General features: G+C 37.1%; 1 protein-coding gene across 1 annotated transcript in view; it reads left to right on the forward strand.

Moving 5' to 3' along the window:
* ZNF292 (zinc finger protein 292) overlaps nt 1-19,665 on the forward strand; it is a 51,323-nt gene that overhangs the window by 22,716 nt on the left and 8,942 nt on the right. Inside the window, exons 2-7 of the mRNA XM_063389608.1 lie at nt 4,659-4,813; nt 5,294-5,372; nt 6,727-6,862; nt 13,906-14,108; nt 17,309-17,445; nt 18,622-18,763. Coding sequence (XP_063245678.1) covers nt 4,659-4,813; nt 5,294-5,372; nt 6,727-6,862; nt 13,906-14,108; nt 17,309-17,445; nt 18,622-18,763 — 852 coding nt within the window. The remainder of the gene's footprint in view (nt 1-4,658; nt 4,814-5,293; nt 5,373-6,726; nt 6,863-13,905; nt 14,109-17,308; nt 17,446-18,621; nt 18,764-19,665) is intronic.

The raw sequence follows: 19,665 nt of genomic DNA on the forward strand, positions 1-19,665 counted from the left end.
AACAGGTTACCAACACTCAGAATACATTTTTTTAGATGCTGTATTCTGAGAATTTGCCAATCTGTTGATTATTTCTATTTTGACTAACTGCTGCTGAATTGCATCTCTTAAAAATGCGATTTTATTTGCTTCAGTTTATTCTTAATAATTTGAATGTGGATTGTAGTGGTCTTCATTGTACTGTCATCATTTCTGCAAGTGCTTTTATAGTTCTTCTCTCATCCAGTTTTCTGATGTTAAATGACTACATGGTATTTCTGTGAAATTTCTATTTATCTGGGAGAATTCCAGTTGGGTTCTGTGGTAATGGGTCAGCAGTCTTCAGTATCCCCCATGTGCAGATTGGATGGTGATACCACCTAGCTGGAGTTTCTTTAGTGTGCTGACCACCTACTACAAAACTTGAGATCTCCTGATCTGGTTGTTACAGGTCTCAGTGATCACTTGTCATGTTATGAATCAGTGTGTCTCTACTGAGACTGTCAGTGTCTTCTTAGGTTCTCATCTTTGCAACAGCAGGTGAGAATATTCTGGATACTCTTCAGTCACACTTAGAGATGACCATTGTTTAGTTATATCTTCCTGCCTCCTCCTTTTTTCGTACCCCTTCTTCTTCCTCCTTGTCCTCAACACTTTGAGACACTTCCAGGATACATTGTCCTGCCTTGGTAGCCAAGTCGGAAATGTCCTTCATTTGCCAGAGTTTGCATTAATCTTGTTTCTTGTGGTCTTTTGAAGAGACGAGTAAAACTACGTGGGACACATTCAAAAGAAATTTACATTAACTAATAACATGGTGTTTCAAGTTAAGAGGGTTCATGACTTCATAGATCAACTTCCTAAATATCAACTTACCTCACTGACAGAAATTACTTGGCCAGATTTGGCTATTTGGCTTCCAGACCAGTTGTAGCAAGTTTGGGCAGTCTGGATAAAAGCTAGGTAAAACTGAATGGTTTTATGCTGTTACTGCCTTGGTCTTCTATGTTAGCTACCACTTGGGAGGTTGTGGTTTAGTTTGGGGTTTTTTTAATATATATTTAGTCTAAAAAGAGAAGTACATTTTTTTCAAATTAATCAGAAAGGAAAGTAATTTCGGGTGACAGTGTTAGTTTTAACTATTTATTTCCAACTGCAAAGCTAATTGTCTAAGTAGCATTCCAAACTAATGCAAAAGATTTTCCCAGCATATCTATGAATCAACATGAACACTAAGCTATGCTGAATTTCAAATTACCATGTTTGTCCCGCTTTCATTCAGTCTCACCAGCAGCTTGTTTTCACATTTTCCCTTTACAGGGAGAATTGTCTTTTAAGCAAGTGTGAAATTGGTTAAGCTGCAATACTCTTTTAAAAAATAGCAATTGTATGGTGTTTTCTCCAGTACAAAAATGCAAGTCATTCCAAAGCACTTAAAAGAAGAAAAGGTTTACTCCATAAGGAAAAAGGATCATATCACTGTACTTTTTATTTTAAATTTTCTGCAAGTGCTATACCATGAAAGGTGCAGTCTTGGTTGCTCCAGTGAATTCTTAACAAGAATTTGAGAAGAGAAGGTTACTTTTACAGGTCTGTGGCATTCATATAAACTGAAGGTTATGCTGTTCACTCTTTTAATGTGACTACATTACATCGGCTGGACAAAGGGAAGAGTTATTGCCTTTGCCATCCAAAGCATTGCTCCAAGACCCAAAAAGTGAAGAATATAAAGTGTATTTTCCTGGGGTGTTTTTTCTTCAGCTTTGCTGTTTAGCCACTAGCATCCTTGTCGCACGTGATAGGTCAGTAATGGAATTCATAGTATTTCTGAGGGTATTAGGGCAAAGGGAAGCTTTTTGCTGGAGTTTCTTTCAAGATTCTTTGAAGGCAACTGCTTTGTGCTGATATGATTATTCTAGTGCATTGAGCAAAGTTGCCAAGTGATGCTGAAATAGTGTTTGCTAATATTGTTAGCTTGTTTATCCAGTCCTCTGTTTTTTCCTTCATGCTTCAGCTCTGCTTTGCTCTTGCTTGATTTCTCTCCTATGATCTGTGGTGCTTTTTTGCTGCTCTTAGGAAAGCATCAAATTGAGTGTTAGAGTAAAACAGACAATATTCCAGTCAGGTTTAAGGTTCCACTAGGAAGCATTAGATACTCAGAAGCATCTTCTGCTGCAGGAGAGAGATAGAGTATGTAACTTCTTTACATATTGATTTTGTAGCAAGATCTCCTTTAAAACCATTTTAAAACCGAACCAGGCTTTAATGCAGCACTTTGCCAAAACTTGCGTATTTCTTACCTGTTATGTCCTTGAATGAGATACCTTTGGGTCCTTGTTTTGGGTGAGCAATACAATACCTGGTGATGGTATTGTAATTGCAAATGACCACATGAAACAGATTTCTGATTCAGTTCAGTATAATTGACATTTTTTATTGAGAGGATTTATTTGGATATTGCCAAATACAATAATTTTAAGTAAGTTCCTAATATTGCCACTGGCTAACTCAATACCGACAGCTAACAGAGACAGACAATGATGAATTTAACTCAAGCTTAGCTTAGCAGATTTGAAGACAGAAATAAACCTAATTTAGTTTTTCTCTTTTTTTTTAATATGGGCTTGCCTTTCCACAATACTTAACATTTGGTTTTTTTACTTTCTGATACATAAACTTGCACCAAGTTCCATTTTATCATTTGAGTTGCATTGTATCCCAAACATAGCAAGTTCTTTTAGATAGTTGTAGTAACATGTTAAAAATTAAAATTTCAACATTTGATGTTAAATGAGTTGAGAATCACTTTGTTCTGTTTCTTATTCAGTTATGTGGGGCTCTGTAGCAAAAGACCTTTGTTACTCAGAGGGGTCTGATCTTCCTTACCAGGAAAGCCTTGTCAGAATTGAAACAATATTGTCAAAATAAGTTTAATTACAGCTGACCCTAATAAAAAGGAGAACTGTGACTTTTGCTAAATGTCCTTGACAGAATGAGTTCTGTAACATGCTTTCACATCAACAAACCTGATTTCCTTCTGTGAAGTAGGTGGTTCTGCAGACAAGGGGTTAGCAGCAGATGTTTTTCTGCCAGACATCAGCAGGTCCTAGTATTTCATCTCCCATGGTATTCTTATAGACAAATCTGTGAAATAGTCCACTGGCTGAAGGTGGGTCCCAAAGACTTAGTAATACAAAGTCCAGATGGCAGCTGGCTACTTGTGGCTTCCTATCAAAGCTCAGTCCTGGAGCAAATATTCTGTCACCTTCTTTATTGGTAACTGAGTGAGGAGACAGAGCACATCTTCAACACCTTGTGGATGGCAGTGGTTTGGTGGGAGCAAGCAAGCTAAGGGAGGTCAGAGAAGACTGTAGGGAGGGAGCTCAGCATCCAGGGGGACACTGACACGTAGTTTGGCTAAGGTAAGCACAAAGCTGGGGGAGGGAGGGAGTAGCCCCATGCACCGGTAGAGGTGTGGGACCAGCTCTGGGACACCAGCCCAGCTGTTCTGAGCAGCTCCAGTGTGCCCTGGCTGAGCACCTGCTACACCCTCAGCTGTACTAGCACCAGTTTGAGGGGGATTAATCCCTCTTGAAAATGTGTGGGACTGCTTCTCTAGGTACTGGTGGAGGAAAATCCTAATAAATGGGATTCTAAACACTCAGAAACAGATTGCCCAAAAAGGCTGTAGAGTCTCTGTTCTTCAGAATACACACGGCTCCATCAACACATTTCTCCATATAATATCTTTTAATGTCCCTGCTTTCAGCAGGGCATCAGACAACCAAAACTGCTGTCTCTTAGTCTCAGCTTTCTGCGTGTTATGCCCCTCAAGGAGCAAACAGCAAAATTGGTCATTGTAATATGACGGACTCCATGCAAGCTGTCGTGGTGTAGGAATTAGTTTGCAATCCATCAAGTTACTCTAAGCAAGATAGGAGACATCCGTGGGGAATGTGATTGGGATGTTGACTGGAGAACCTTACTATCTACTCTGTCTGAATGTGTGTCTGAGTCCCCTGGCCTTGACTGAAATGAGTAGAAGTCTTCTGCACTTTGATTTGTGGTGTTTATTTCATCACTCTCATGAGTTTTAGTTTGAAATCACTGTTTGTAGGTATTAGTGTGGCAAGTAGGAAAGCAATTTTTTTACTAAGAAGTTTTTGATGTACAAATGGTGTCTTTCAAATGCATAGAACATATTCCTTTCAGAGCCATGTAAAAAGCAATGTCCTGCAGATACCTGTATCTTCATGGTGGCAAGGCAGGAGAAAAGTAAAACTGTTCCTGGAAGTAGAGAAGTTAAAATAAAGACTAATACTTTCAAGTTTACTTGCTTTAGAAGCTGAAGTGTAGAGACTGAATGTCTAAAAATGAGTTTTCACTCCCTTAACTAGGATATGCTCTTCAGGCTTCTGTATTTGCAAAATAGGAATGTAAAATGAATCATATGATGTTACCACAGGGAGGAAGTGTCAGTCATAACGTTTTTATATGATCAGAGAATGATTGTGTGTGGAGTCTTAAGTGTCAGTTGTTAATGAAACAGTAAATTTTAAGGAAAAAAGTATGCTTTGAGAATATGTAATTCATATTAAGAAGATCTACTACTGAGAAATACAAAAATTAAACTTACATTTGTTCCTGAGTTTTGATTCATTTTTCCTTTTCCTGAGCAGACTTTGTTGGAATATGCAGAAAAGTGGAAGACATCAGAAGATCCTCTGCCTCTGCTGGAGGTGTACACAGTGGCCATCCGAAGTTATGTTAAAGCACGACCTTACCTTACCTCTGAGTGTGAAAACGTAGCCTTTGTGCTTGAACGTTTAGCACTGTGAGTACAGTTTTTTGGTTACTAAACCCAGTCTGTATGGTATTAACTTTTCTTTGCCTAAATGTTTTCCCAGTCCAGTTTTCAGCACCTGCCTTCCTCATGGTGCATGCTGTATGTAAGGGAGAATATCTGGTTGTTGGAATTGAGGCAAGAAGGATTCCTGACCTAGGACAAGCCAACATTCCTGGCTTCAAACACTTTGCCATTACTGATCTGCATACTATCTGAAAGTGCATCAATTTGCACATTCTTTTACAGGGTTGGAATCAATGATTTTTTTTTTATGGTGTCTTTTAGAGAACTTGCTTTTACAGTTTCTGCAAGAGTGTTCATGACCTCTTTTTCTTTGTGTTCAAGGAAACCAAATTGTTTCATGGCTGGTGTTTCAAACAACTGTTTTGATATTAGAATAAAGAATTGTTGATTATACAATTTCAACATCAAAAATTGCCTCAAATAATACACCTTTTTGACTTCCAGAAGCTGTATTGAACTTCTACTGTGTCTGCCTCTGGACTTACCTGAAAATAAATGGGAAGAATTTCAGGCTTTTGTACAGGTGAGTTTAGTTAATGAAATAAAGACTTAATAGCTTTTCAGATTGATTTTGAAACCTAGAATATTGAGTCTGTTGCATGTCTGCAAGGAGCAAGGCTTTCAGCTGGAAAACCTATATACTCTGCAGGAATTGCTGAAGGTGATATCATTTGTCTGCATGCAGCAGCTGTGGAGGAAAAATATTCACAGATTATTGAAAGAATATTCATGCTTTAAAATATAGTTAACTATTAATACTCCTAGAAGTTAAATATTATTATATAAGTCATTCTTTACTGTATATGGTTGTATATTTGAAACTTATGAATGAAAGGCCAGTTGATACTGGAGGGCTGTTAGACCTCTCACAGATCACCGGCTGGTTAAGGTTAGAGCACTGCATTAAAGAAGGGTGTTGGAACAAGTTTTGCTTCTCAGTATTTATCAGAAATACATAGTGGGACGTCCAGTCTACAGTTTCTAAAAAAAGAAATGAGGGGAGAGGAGAAAAGAATAATAAGGAAAAGACCAGATGCAGTTACCTCAGGGTTCCCAGCCTAAATAACATAGGAAGATGAAAGACTGATTATTTTAGAGTGAATTTTAACTAGTAATTGCCTTATATAAATCAATTCTGAAGAATGTTTGGTGTTGAGGGGTTCCACAGCCTTAAGAGCAGGTGGAAAAGTAAAACAAAAATTTCCAGAAGAAAATTCCAGAAAGAAAATAGCCATTTCTTGTTTGTTTGTAGAGGACCAGTGTAAGTTGCGCATTGCTACTCTAAGCCAGATTTTTGGAAGTATTTAGTTTACTCCCAAGTATACCTCTGCTCATAGAATTTATTCTAGTACATAAGTGCAGTGGAAAATATTTAATTGATTTTAAGACTCTAGCTTGTTTCATTGTATTTGCATAGAACCATGCAGTGAGATCTTAACAGCTAAAATCTTTCAACGTTATAAAAATACTTTTTTAGTGTCTCCAGTACATAGAAATTGAGCTGCTGAAGAGTTTGAGAAGATAAAGTTTAGGCACCTGGTACCAGAACAATATGTGGACTAGAGAAATTGTTGATCCATTTTTAAAAGAGAGACCTATTTCAAAATTTAGTTTCAGAAATTTCAGAAGTAGTCCTGTTAATAAATCTCAAGGTGAGTTTGAGGCAGTCAGTTTTTTCAGTTTCTCAGCTTATATCTCAGGCAACAGAGGCAGAAGGAAAACCTATATAGGCCGAATGTTAAAATTGTTTTGTTATACATTTAACTGCCTAGCTGGTAAGGTGTTAATTTGATAACATAAGGTATAAAGGAGTATGAAAGGCACATTATTTATGTCTTTTTTAAACAATACCTTGTTTTGTAAAATGTATTATTCAGGTGGCTCATAAAAACTTGATGGAAAATGGCAGCCAGGAACTGCACATTTTAACAACACTTACACAAGAGAAGGGAGTGTGGAAGAACCCAGTATTGTGTGCTATTCTGTCCCAGGAACAGCTGGACCCAGATAAAGGTAAAATTTAAAGTTACAGTTGGGATAAAATATACTTCATTTTTATGATACATTGAAATTTTATTATGATCTATGAAAGTTTTTAGTTCAATATAGTTTGTGATAATTTATAAGCTATATAAATAAATATGCATGTAGCATTTTCTGAATTAAGACAGTATGTTCATGGTAACATAAAAATAGTTAAATGTTGGTATTTTGCATAAAACATAATCACGTCTCAAATTCTCTTGCCATTTTCTTTATTAGCCATGTGAAGGGAGTTTACATATAGGCTAATTTATGATGGTGTAAGTTCAATACTAGTAGGCAAAATTTATTTGACATAAACCCAGATAATAAAAACTACATGCATTTTTTTAAATAAGAATGTCATTTACTCAGTTATGAATGCCAAGAGGACCTTTACTGAAGATTCATTTAGACCTGAGTTCTGAGAATGGCTAACAGTAGTTGCAAAGGGAAGAATATATGATCAGCAGAGGCTTACAAGGATAGTGCCCTGACATTTTATATTTCTTTTGGTGATTGCAATTTAGAAGTGGTATTCTTGTGTGAATAAATCTTAGTTGTTTTTTTGATTCTTTGCCTAAATGGTTTTAGAATCTGTATAAAATGTCACACACAAGCATCTGTGGTGGAGTTGCACAGTTCTTATATCAAGTGATGTAAGAACTAGTAAGTAGTTCCTCTTACTGTCTGCTTCCTTTTAGCCTAGTGCCTGCTTATTTCATATGATATTTTCTGTCTATTAAAAAGTTACCTATTCTTGTGTCTTTTAATGACTGCATCATATGACCTGATTCAATAGACTCATACAATATCTCTCATCTTCTCTCTTCTGTAGTGTCTTTATATGTCTTCAAGCTTTGCTGTCCCATTCCCTGTGTGGGGAATCAAAAGTTTATTCAGCAGTCAATATGATTTTCTGCTTCCTTCAGCATTCCTTTCATAATATTTACTATATAATAATAATATTCCTTTCATAGCCTTGCTTCTTGAGCATTGAACCAATGTTTTCTTAAATCAGAACAAAACAAGACATTGTCTTGAGGATTAACTTATTTGTGTGTTAGAATTTTCCCCTATCATGCCTGTATGTACAGTTAGGCTTGTATTTTTTCCCTCCATGAAAATAATTTTGGGGATTTTATCAACATTTTAATTTTATGTTATGCTGTGTAATGGACTGTTGGCATGTTTTTACTACCCTGCTTTTGTCAGCATATTTTGTCATGGTTGTTGGCCCTTTTCCAAAGGTTTATAAAAGTGTTGGACATAAGCTTTCCCTGATACAGATTCTATGGAAACCCACTGAGAGTTTGTTTGGGTTTTTTTTTTTCTTCTTCTACTGATTGATAATTTATCTGTACAAAGATCTCCTTTTTACTGCCAAGAGAGCTTGGTATCTTTAGGGATTTAATGGACTTGTTTGAATGCCTTTGGAAAATAAATTGGATCTCCTTTTATTCAAATTACCACAGCTCCCTTGGATAAGTCCATTAAATGTATAATGTGACTTTCATTTTTTTCTTATACAGAAGTTGGGCTTACTCTTCCACAAGATTTGCGTTTTGTTGCTTCTTTTAATTACTTATTATACACCTAGTATAGACTTTGGATTTGTATGTAGTCCTCAGAGTCCCAGAGAGTACTCCTTTAATAGCTTCCTCTCAACCACCCTGCAGCCATTGTAAGAGTAAGGTACTTGTAAGAGAGAGGTTTAAGTAATATTTAATTGCCTTATATTTGAGTCTTTTTAAGAACTTGCTCATGAGCTCAGTATTGGATGAGGAGGACACAGGGCAAAAAGTAAGACTGTGACCATGGACTTCAGGAGAGCTAACTTTAATGTCCTTAAGGAATTTCTTGCAAAAATCCTATGGGAGCAGCTCCTGCACTATCAGACATTGCATTGCATTGCATTGCATTGCATTTGCATGGTGACTGAACCTGCTATTACTTCAGGTTTCACCTGCATCACTTCTTTTTTTCTCAAGATTGCATATGATAGCAAGAAGCACTTGTATTTGGAGAGAGGAGTCTTCCACATTTCTCCACTTCATTAATTGGTTACAGAAGGAAACCTTAGTAATGTTGTCTTAATTTTCTTACATCATAGTCAGTCTTTTGGCTTACTGGCCTCCTCCTGAACTACCAGATAGCTTAATGTGGGATCAGGACTGATATTAATCTACAGTTGAAGCTGATCTGAATTAATGACAGCTGAAAATTAAATTTCGTGATTTTTGTGTGGCTGTCTGTGCAGCTGTATTTCTCAGTGTGCCAAAGACTGCAAGTTGCAGTACACCAAAGTGTTTGGGGTTATGCCATAGCCTATGCAATGTTGAAACACTACACTCCCATCCTCAATTTCTGTCAGTATGGCTTGTGCTCTTCACCAGGGACTTGCTTTTCCATCCTCGAGGTTATAATTTTCTTGTAGTGATGGTATAATCCTTCAAAGCTGTCATTGGTATCTCCTAAGCTGATACTGAGTGGAGGAGCTGTCTAGAGGAAAAGGATATTTGATAACCCTACTAAAAGGCAGGCTGCTTTTTTTGGTATCTAATTCTAATTATCCTTAGAAATTTAAACCTGAATGCCAAGAGTTGGGTTCTTGCATTGTTCATAAGTTTAAATGTAGTAGGGAGGCATCTAAAGAATATCTCACTGAAAAGAGTATCTGGATACAACCATTACTGTCCAGAGATTGTCAAGGTGGATAACAGGCACAATGTAACAGGCAACATGGAACTATTTCACCTGTCACCAGAAGTTTAATGATACCAGCAGCCTCAGCTTTGAGAGGAAAAAAAAAATAGTGTTTCCATCTTATGTATATTCAAAGCAAAAATCTGGAACTTCTTCTACCCTTTCTTCAGACGCTGTGCCACCACAGAAGCATCCAGGACTGATGCTGCATTCAGCAGAATTGTGCTGAGATGTTGTTTGCATGAAGGATTCTGAGTCCCAGCTCTGAGCAGATAGGGAAAGGATCAAGTCAATTCAGAGTCACCCATAGTGTGAATGCACATGTGGACTAACACTTGAAGATGACCAAAGAGGTGTCGTGGCTCAACCCCAGCTAGCAGCCAAGCTCGATTCAGCCACTCTCTCATTCCTCCACCAGCAGCATCAGGGAGAGAATCGGAAGGGTAAAGGTAGAAATCTCACAAGTTGAGATAAGGACAGTTTCATAGGGAGAGCAGAAACCACACACACAGGCAAAGCAAGGAATGAATTCCCTGCTTCCCATGGGTGAGCAGGTGTTCAGCCTCTCCAAGAGAGCAGGAGGGCCCCACCACACCTAACAGTGATTTGGGAAGGCAAATGCCATCACTGCAAATGTCCTCCCTTTCCTCCTTCATCCCCCCGTATATACTGAGCATGATGTTCCATGGTCTGGAATGTCCCTTTGGTCAGCTGGGGTTGCCTGTCTCGGCTGTGTCTCCTCCCAAGCACCCCCAGCCCCCTCCCAGCCTGGCAGTACAAAAATCAAGAAAAGGCCTTGGCTCTGTGCAAGCCCCACCTAGCAATAACAAAAACATCTCCACATCTTCAGCACTGTGTTCAGCACAAATCCTAAACACAGCCCTGTACCAGCCACTGTGAAGAAAATTAACTTTACCCCAGCCAAACCCAATACATTAGTTTCCTGACTAGCAACTGAAGTTCTTGGAGATGGGTTGTCCATGTGTATATTCACCTCCTGACTTTATCTTCCTTGGCCAAAGCAAGGTTGGTAAGATGTAAAGTAGATTAATCTGTACTACCCTACACTTGATGAGGGGTCTCATAGTAGGATTATGTGTGCTTTGTAAGGTAAATATCCTTTGTGCTCTTCAAGTCTAGTTAGCTAAAACGTGGCATTAATCTGGACTGTCTTCCACAGAGAACCTGTTAATGCCTGGACCTTTATTCCTGTTGTGTGCTGCTAACCTGGGTTACGTTTTCTCTGGTTTAATCCATGTATGATATGAGCAATACTTGTAATAAAAGTTCATAGTCCTTCTTGTGAACTTGGCGTGGAATCACTTGGTAGTAGGACCTGACATGCCAGCTATGGGATTCAAGGGAATAACAGGGAAACTGTCTAAAAGGTTAGACCCCAGTCTGTCCAAGTTAATTTGCTAGACTTAGTAGATTGTAGTACCACCTGTCAGATGTTACCTGCACATCTTCATTTTCATTCATGTTGTGTAATTTTATATGAATTTTGCACGTGCCTTGCACAAACATGTTTGTGAATTTTAAGGGATGAGGGAGCATTGCACAAAAATGACATTTAATAATTTTTCCAGTAATTGTTCCCATTAAATATGTCAGGGTTTACACTCATAGAGGTTAAGTGATTTGTTCTACAAAAGCACTTGGGTCTCAAAGCATTTTTAAGAATTAGAATTATTATGGTAGACTAGCAATTTGTCCACAATAACTTTTGAAATTGACATTGTGCGATAAAATATATTTACCAAATATTTAAAAAAATAAAATCTTCCTCAATAACCTCAAAATCTCATTAAGACTGTTCCTCACCATAAACTTTGTCCTGTAACCCCAGCTCTGGTTTTTGTCTTAAAACATCAGCTTTAGTTCAGTTACAAAACAAATGTAATTAAAGTTCATGTTTTGAATGAGCTTTCAGATGTTAAACATAATGGTTATAATCACTGGGATTAGAATAAGGCTTAAGAGTTAATATGTAACTCTAACCCTGATGTCTTCCTGTGTCTTGTTGAGAAGATAACAGAAAATGTGCTGATGCTTTATGCAAGTAGGCTGGCTGAAGCAGTAAATGCTAAAGAAAGGGGATTACTGAGAACTAGCATGTAAAAGATAATGTTTACAATATTAAATGCAGTAATTATAGTAATAAATCAGAGTGAAGCATCTTGGGTTACCAATCTTATCTTAAAGTCTAAGGTCTTCCTGTATCTTGTTACAGAAATAAGGTAAAATGTTCCAATGCTATTCCAAGCATACTATCCAGGACTAAATGTTGTGGGTGACGGGATTATTGGTACCTGGTAGAGGAAGAGCAAGGCTAGACTATTGGATGTGGTTAGTCACAGGGTCATTTGTGGGTTGGCAGGAGTATGAACATCTTCTCTAATGCAGTGGTAATGACATTAAAGGAACATTTATCTGCTGCTTAGAATGTCCCCTAATAAATAGAAAACATGTTTACTGTCTACCCATTGTCTGTTGGCGTGCTCTGGTTTTCCTTTGCTCCTGCATAAATACAAATCTGGTCATAGGTTCATTGCCATGGGGAGAGGAGGAAGGAGCTCATTTGATTTGAGTATTCTTACACATCAGTTAGCTATTGCTGCTCATTTGTAACAGGCTACAAGGATGTGAACAAATAACTGAGAAGTTGGTTGAAATGGTAATTCAACCATAAATCTGAAAATGCGTGAAAGATAATGATGGGGTGTAAGAGGCCCGATTTCTGCAAAAGGCAGAATTTTCTGCATTAAAGTCTTGTGCACCAAAGTGTTAAAGAAAGCGGTTGACCTGATTTCAGTTTCAAGATGGACTTTTAGTAATGTTCCGTATAACGGTCTAGAAGAGTGAAAAACCATGAAATAAAACCAGAAGTGAATCAAACTAAATAGTATGGGAAAAAGCAAAGAATAAAATGAGAATAGGTTTCTTTTTTTTTAGCAAACCATGTTTCATATTTTAATTGCTTAAGTATTACAGAGAGAATTAATTTTTTACGTGTTGAAAATATTTCATCAAGTCGAAACAGGACTTCAAAAGTCAAGAAAATATAAATTAAATGAATGGGCAACATGATTCAGGATGAGGAAGTTAAAAGGAATATGATGAAAGTTCCTATCAAGATGGGTCAAAGTGAGCACTGCAGATGACCAGAAGATTTTGGGAATACTCAAAGGCTGAAAAAAAATCTCATTTAGAAAAGATCAAGATTTTACTCCTAATACCGAAAGCATAAAATGAACATGCTGGTTTTCACAAAATAAACAAAAACCAGTAGAAAAAGTCTGCTGTTTTTAAAAGATGTGAGAATGTGTTATGAAGTGAAGGTGAGGGCAGTTGAAAACCAAGTTGTTGTGTTTTTTGCAGTATGTATCTACATTGTGGAAACAGGGAGAGGTTGATGTTAAAAGGATTAAAAAGAATTGATTGTCTGTGTGTCTAGTCTTAATAATTGACTTTAAATGTTCTAGAGGTAATACTAAACCTCATGCTTCAAAGCTGAAACAATTTTGATCTTGAAGATGTGGATTAGACCAGAGATGTGTTTTTAAGAATTGGAACATAAACCTGTGTTCCACCTTTTTGTAGGATTCTTATGCCTTCCATTGAGGCACATGGAGTTGGGTTGTTAGTGTAGACTACAGTGTTTGGCTCTGGTGGGAGCATATTTGAAAAGTTCAGTTCAATACCAGACTCTTTTGAGTTTTAGGCTATGCACAGTCAAACGTATACGAGATAAGCCCCTTTTTTCAAATAAGTAAACTCTTTTGGCTGAAGAGCTATAAAGTGTTTGACTGTACTCTGTGGGTGTATAGCACGAAACATTTCACACCAATAAAAACAGGTTCAGAAACTCCTGTACTTGTTACATATATCCTTCAATAGCAAGACCTTTCAAAGGCAACTGTTAGCAAAGGCGTAGCACAAGCGTACAAAGGATGTGAGAGTAGTGGCTTGGTGTTGTCTTTCTGTAGAACTGTAATTAAATGACATCTAAATATTTTAATATTTATATGGTCTTACAGTCTGTTTTGTGTGCAGCTGTTTAGCCAATAAATTAGAATGAATTAAAACCTGCAAGTGTATAAAAGGTCTGTGACAGAGAATCTTTGTGATAAAGAAGTGCAGTTCACCAAGAAGCTTTTTCCTCATCTTTGCCTCATATCTTTTGTATCTGTTTTGATTTGTGTAAATTTTAGGGGTCAACCATGATTGAGTAACTGCAGTCTGTTAACTCTGTAACATGCATATAATGTTTTGGCTTTCTTTTTTTTTTTTTTTTTTTTTTTTTTTTTTTTTTTTTTTTTTTTTAGTGAATGAATTTTTGCTGTCAGAAGGCCCGGTCCTGCTGGATATGCGTATTAAGCACCTAATGAAAACAAAGCAATTAACGCAAGCTACTGCCCTGGCAAAACTCTGCTCTGACCATCCAGAAATCAGTGCAAAAGGCAATTTCAAACAAACATACTTGGTCTGTCTTTGTTCAGGGTCACCAAATGAAAGGCTAATGGAAGAAGTAAGTAAATAATGAAGATTCTTTTCTTTAATGATAGTAAAATCACTAATCGTGAGCTGGTGTTCTGTAGAAGAGGTTTTTATTTTAAAATACGATTCTAAAATATTTTTGGTCTTTTTTTTTCTTTTCATTCAAGTCACTTTTAAGCTGAGTAGTAATGATTCAAAACACTCATGGAAGTGTATTATTAAGTCATTAATAAGCATTTTCTGTCTGTGCCACAACTTTGTGTTTGATTTTGCTTGAAGTATTTTAAAACTCTGCCTCAGATCTCATTAATAGACTCTTATTATTTTAACTATATTTCTTCTTGTGAATACCTAATACATAGAATGGGGCACTTAGGATGCTGCTTGCAGTTCAGAGAATAAGTGTAACTTCACCAAATGCCTGGGTGCAGTTGAAGGTGAAATCAGATCTTTGATCTGGTTTGTAATATGAAATCCTTCTAATTTAAATACAGAAGTCAGAGAAGAGATGGCAGCTTTGCTCTTTTGCATTCTTTCAGGTAGGATCTTCATTTCTCATCCCACTCCAAAGTTTTAGCTGAGCCTTTTTCCTTCATGAAGGAAAACTAACTGCAAATGTCACTTTTCTTGTCTGCCAATGTCTCTGCTGTCTTTTTGTTGATGTCATCTTTTTATGGTAAATATTAAGCATATTGGAATTGAACCTAAAGGGATAAGACTTGTGCATTGATTATAGCTGGAAAACTTTCCTACCCTAGATACAGATGAAATTCTCAGATGACAGCTTCTCACTGAGCATGTTCTTCAGCTACTCAGTAGAATTGGATCAGTCTCCCGGCTTTGGCTGTGGCAGACCCTGTCAGAACAGGCTCAGGAGGGGCTGTGACAGAGCAATCTTACCTTTGCTGGGGACACACAATGGAACTCAGAATTTATGACCATACAAACAGGCTTCCTTCATTATTCAGCCCCAACACAGAATGGGCTGGTTCAGTGAATGAACTGTGAATCCCCTGCAAAAAAGGAATGGCTTAGCCTTGTTTCTTGGATGTCATAACGTACAAATAAGTTCAAACTGGGTTATCAGAGAGAACCTAATTCAGGTATTTCTGAGCTTTGGATTGCTTAGATTAGCAGCTTCAGCTGCAGCACTGTTCACGGTATTGCTAACCATTTTGGAAAGATTGTGTATTACCAAGAGAAGGCAGATAAGCTTTAACACATCAAGATGGACATAGGAACCGAGGACTGTCATTTTGTAGTGTAAGAACAGGAAGAAAATAGTAAAAAAAGAAGTGTAAAAAAGTGTATTATCTGTGGAAATTTTTATATCCATTCAGACTAGGCAGGAAAGTAACATTTAAACAAATTTTCAGCTTGGATTAGTCTAATGGTTTCCTTCAATAATGTGAAGAGTTCAGACCTGCAGTATGTGAAATGCTAGACTGACAAACTTGATGGCTGTGATGCCCTGAGAAGGCTAGAACAGAGACTAGACAGAGCTAAGATAATAAAGTAGATATTTATTAAAAGGCCTTTAAGGATACACCTTGGGCAGTACCAAGAGCCTGGCCAGGGCTACACTCAAGATGGATCCACAATGGTAACAAGATGGACAACCAGTCACGAGGTTTCACACTTTTATACATTTTGATCCATTTGCATATTGGGGTTAATGGTCCAGTTATAGTTTCAGGTTATGAAGTTCCATCCTCCTTGTTCTCTCCCCTCAGCTCTCAATTGTTCATGCTTTTTTGGGCCTGAAACTTGTAACAGTTGTCCTTGGTCTCAAGCGGGAAAAGGATTGTTTTGTCTACCTACCTTGTGAAGAGAGCTAACACTTAATATGAGGCTCAGAACTACACACCTAGGCATCACAGAATCTGAACAATATGAAAGCTAAAACTTAAGGCATCAACTGGACCTATACAAACCTTTTTAGGGTCCTTTAGAAAGTATGAGAGGCTGGAAAAGCTTTTAATTAAAAGAAAGTTCCCTTATTATAAGTTCAGTTCACCATATTCTTCTTTCGGCTTTTAATTGATAATCCCTGATTATCAATTAAAATGATAATCCCTAATCATCTGAGATGGGGCACTGAGCAAAGCAGACCTTCTGTTTAAATTGCTTTTACATCTATACTGTTCCATGTTAAGAAATGCTGTTTTCTTTAGAGGATGACGTTGATGAAGTTACCAAACCTCAGATGACATTCAGTGGAGGGATGTTAGTATATCTACAAAGTTTCGATTTAGAGATGTGAAAATAAGTAGTTGTACTATTCAAAATTGTAGTTTGATTGCTGGATACCGTGGTGCCCAACCCAGCTGTGCTGCTGCCTTACCCAGAGTGCCGGACCAGCTGGGTGTTTGGGTGAGCACTTCTGCTTCTTGCTTTGGGTGGTCTTGTGATTTCTCAAGAGAGACTACCAACAGTGCTGTTGTCATAGTCAAGCTATTCTTCAACTGCTGGTGTCAAAGAGTAAATACCAGCACGTCCTGCCGGATGCACTAATTGATGTAATCAAACCAGTCTACTGAGAATTGAATTAGACAGTAGTTGTTACAGCAAATGCACTGTTTCAGTACTGATACAGCTGTCTAATGCTGGGCAACTGTGATTTTTCCTTTGATTTGCCACAAAACTAAGTACTTCCATTGGTACTTGACAAATAATTTATATTGTACAGATTGTAGTGTTCTTCTAGAACAGCATTCAGATGACTTGCCTCTCACTGTACAGCTTTCCTTTTCTTCTTATCTTTGATTTTTTTAAAAAGTACTAGAACATTCATGTTGAACCCACTCAGCTCACTGTATTAAAGCAGTAGTGGCATCAGTGACAAGTAAACTGGATTAGAATTACAAGTAATTTTCTTTTTTGTGTTAAGCTGCAATGTAAAATTATAAGTCTTTATATCACTGTTATCATATATATGTGATATATATGAATAATTAATGTACTTCAAAATTCTTTGGTGACTAGGACACTAGATACAAATAAGTCATATGTCTAAGAAACAAGTTTATGTTCACTTTAATAAAACAGTTTTTCTGGTGCTGTAACACGTTTTGACACTGTCTAGAAGTGTACTGATTTGCTTTCAAGCTCATCTCTATCTGACTGTTAAATTAAAGTTCTGAATTACTGTCTTGCAAAGGCTAATGTGACTGTGTCTGAAAATGCAACCACTTTCTTAGTCTTGTTCTTCTTCTCTTTCTTCCCTTCTAGATTGCAGAAGTAGATTGCAAAGATGCTCTAGAAATGATCTGTAACCTTGAATCTGATGGAGATGAAAAAAGTGCTCTAATTCTATGTGCAGCATTTCTATCTCGCCAGCTGCAGCAAGGGGAGATGTACTGTGCCTGGTGAGTTTGAATCTTGTTTTCTATCTAAGAACAAAACCTTAGTCTGGAGAAGATACTTTAGCCATAAGTTAACTTTCTTTAGCTGATAAAAATGGTGAGCTAAACAGGAAGGAGACAAGACTCTTGGAAAGCTGAAAAAGAAATGGATTTTGTGAGATAAGCATCCATTACAGGAATTTGAAGGCTGTCTGTATGATGAGGCAAATACCAATAGGTGGTTAATAATTTTTCCATAGAAATAAGCAATTTAATACCTGCAGGCAACTGATCAGCATTATGTCAGCATTTAATGAGTAAGTACTGTTCTTTCTGTCCTGTAATAACACGGTGTTTCTTTTTCTAACAAACTTAGGAAGAAGCTCTTTACTACTACTATAACCACAGTAATAAGCTAGATGAAGATACTTATTGTTTAGGGCTTGCTTTCATTAATGTGAGCACAAATAACTGGTCTTTGTTGGCAGATATTTGAGCTGTTAGGGTTTGAATTTCCTTCTGCTAACTAGCAAACCTGTGTTATTCCTGAAGAACTTGGTTTGTTTGTGCACCTCCATTTTACGTGCAGCAGCTGGAGAAAACTGCTAATGTGGACTTTTGCTTTAAGAGATTTCTGCTAAAGTTTGGCATTTACAGCATTCCACAAGGCACTAGGTGCTCTTGGCTATTTGTACCTGAGGAGGAATGAACAAGTGAGATAATGTAGATACCGTGATACTGTTTGGCTTTGGGGGCTAATTTCTTGCAAAATCACAATCACATTCAGCTCTTAAAGCAGAGCAGCTTTAGAAAACGTGTACCTACAGCAGAGAAAAGCCCATCTTCTGTAGGCATTAGTAATTACTAAAAGTTCAGAAATAAACAGTTCCAGTCTGTGAATAGTAAACTACTGTGCAAGACTTTTCTTTTTTTAAGACCACATAATGAGTAAATTATGTAGCATAAATTGTGGTAATCCTGGTTTTATTCTGAACTGTCCTCCTGGAACTGAGTCATTGTCATAATTTTGAAATTTAGATATTTAATAGTGGATGTATTTTAATAAAAGATAAGGTGTGAATAAATTTCAGTCTTTTTCCTTTCCCAAAGACAAAATGGAAACTATTCTTAGCCTTGCATTTCTTGTTATCAGAATAGTGGTTGCATTGATGGCCCTGAAATGTTGTTCTCTTGTTCTAGGGAACTGACTCTTTTCTGGAGTAAACTGCAGCAAAGGGTAGAGCCTTCTATTCAAGTGTATCTAGAGAGATGTCGTCAACTTTCTGTGTTAACTAAGACTGTTTATCACATTTTCTTCCTGATTAAAGTAATTAATTCAGAGGTAAGGATAACACTAAAAGAATATTTTTGGCACTTGCAATGGAATTGTAATCAGGAAAATTTATGAAACTTCTTTGACATCTTGTCTTTCTGTATAAGATTAGTTTCAGGGCAGTCCTAATTGGTTTTAGAAAAGACCATAGGAACTTCCTTCTGCAGGTAAATTATAAACTGATTCATTCTAAATCATTAAAACTTTAGTTCCTTTAGAAAAAAAAGAGTGGGGTTAAACAGAAAAGCTGGATGCCACAAGTGAGAGGAAGAAAACACTAAAGGTGAGGTTATAGCCTCTAGGTTTGCCTGTGTCCTCTAAACGTGGTATTTTCTGTAAGCAGGCCCTAACATTGCTTGCCATTATTTTCCATATTTCAGAAATTACAGAAAATGGAGAGGACCAGCTTATGAGGAAAGGAAATGAAGGGTGTATCTTAATATATAAGAAAAGGAAAATTACAAGAAATTTAGAAAGAAAAGAGGAAGCTCCCCAAAACTACAACTCAAAACTTTTTTAATTGCCACTTATGAATGCAGTTTCTTTTGATAAATGAGATACTTGTCATTTCTGGACTTAGACACAATGTTGTATTAAAACCCTGCTCATCTTTCTCAGCTAACCTTGTAATCTAATTTTCTTAGTTCCTTTAGTAGTTGCAACATTTAATATTGATGGCTAAACTGAGCTCTTACAAAGATGTATGTGGGGATATTAGTTCTAAGCATAAAAGTTCTTGGTTTTGTTTTTCAGTGTTCTGATGTGGGTAATCGTGGGCTTCTAAAGTTAAAGATTTTTTTCCCCCCATGAAAGATGTGAAATAAATTGCAATGGGGGGGGGGAGAAGGGGGAAATAACTTTCACAGAGTCTTGTGATACTAAGATCTGCCTGCTCCATGCCGTATTGATTT

This window comes from Prinia subflava, chromosome 2, assembly GCF_021018805.1.
Source record: "Prinia subflava isolate CZ2003 ecotype Zambia chromosome 2, Cam_Psub_1.2, whole genome shotgun sequence".
Taxonomy (NCBI): Eukaryota; Metazoa; Chordata; class Aves; order Passeriformes; family Cisticolidae; genus Prinia; species Prinia subflava.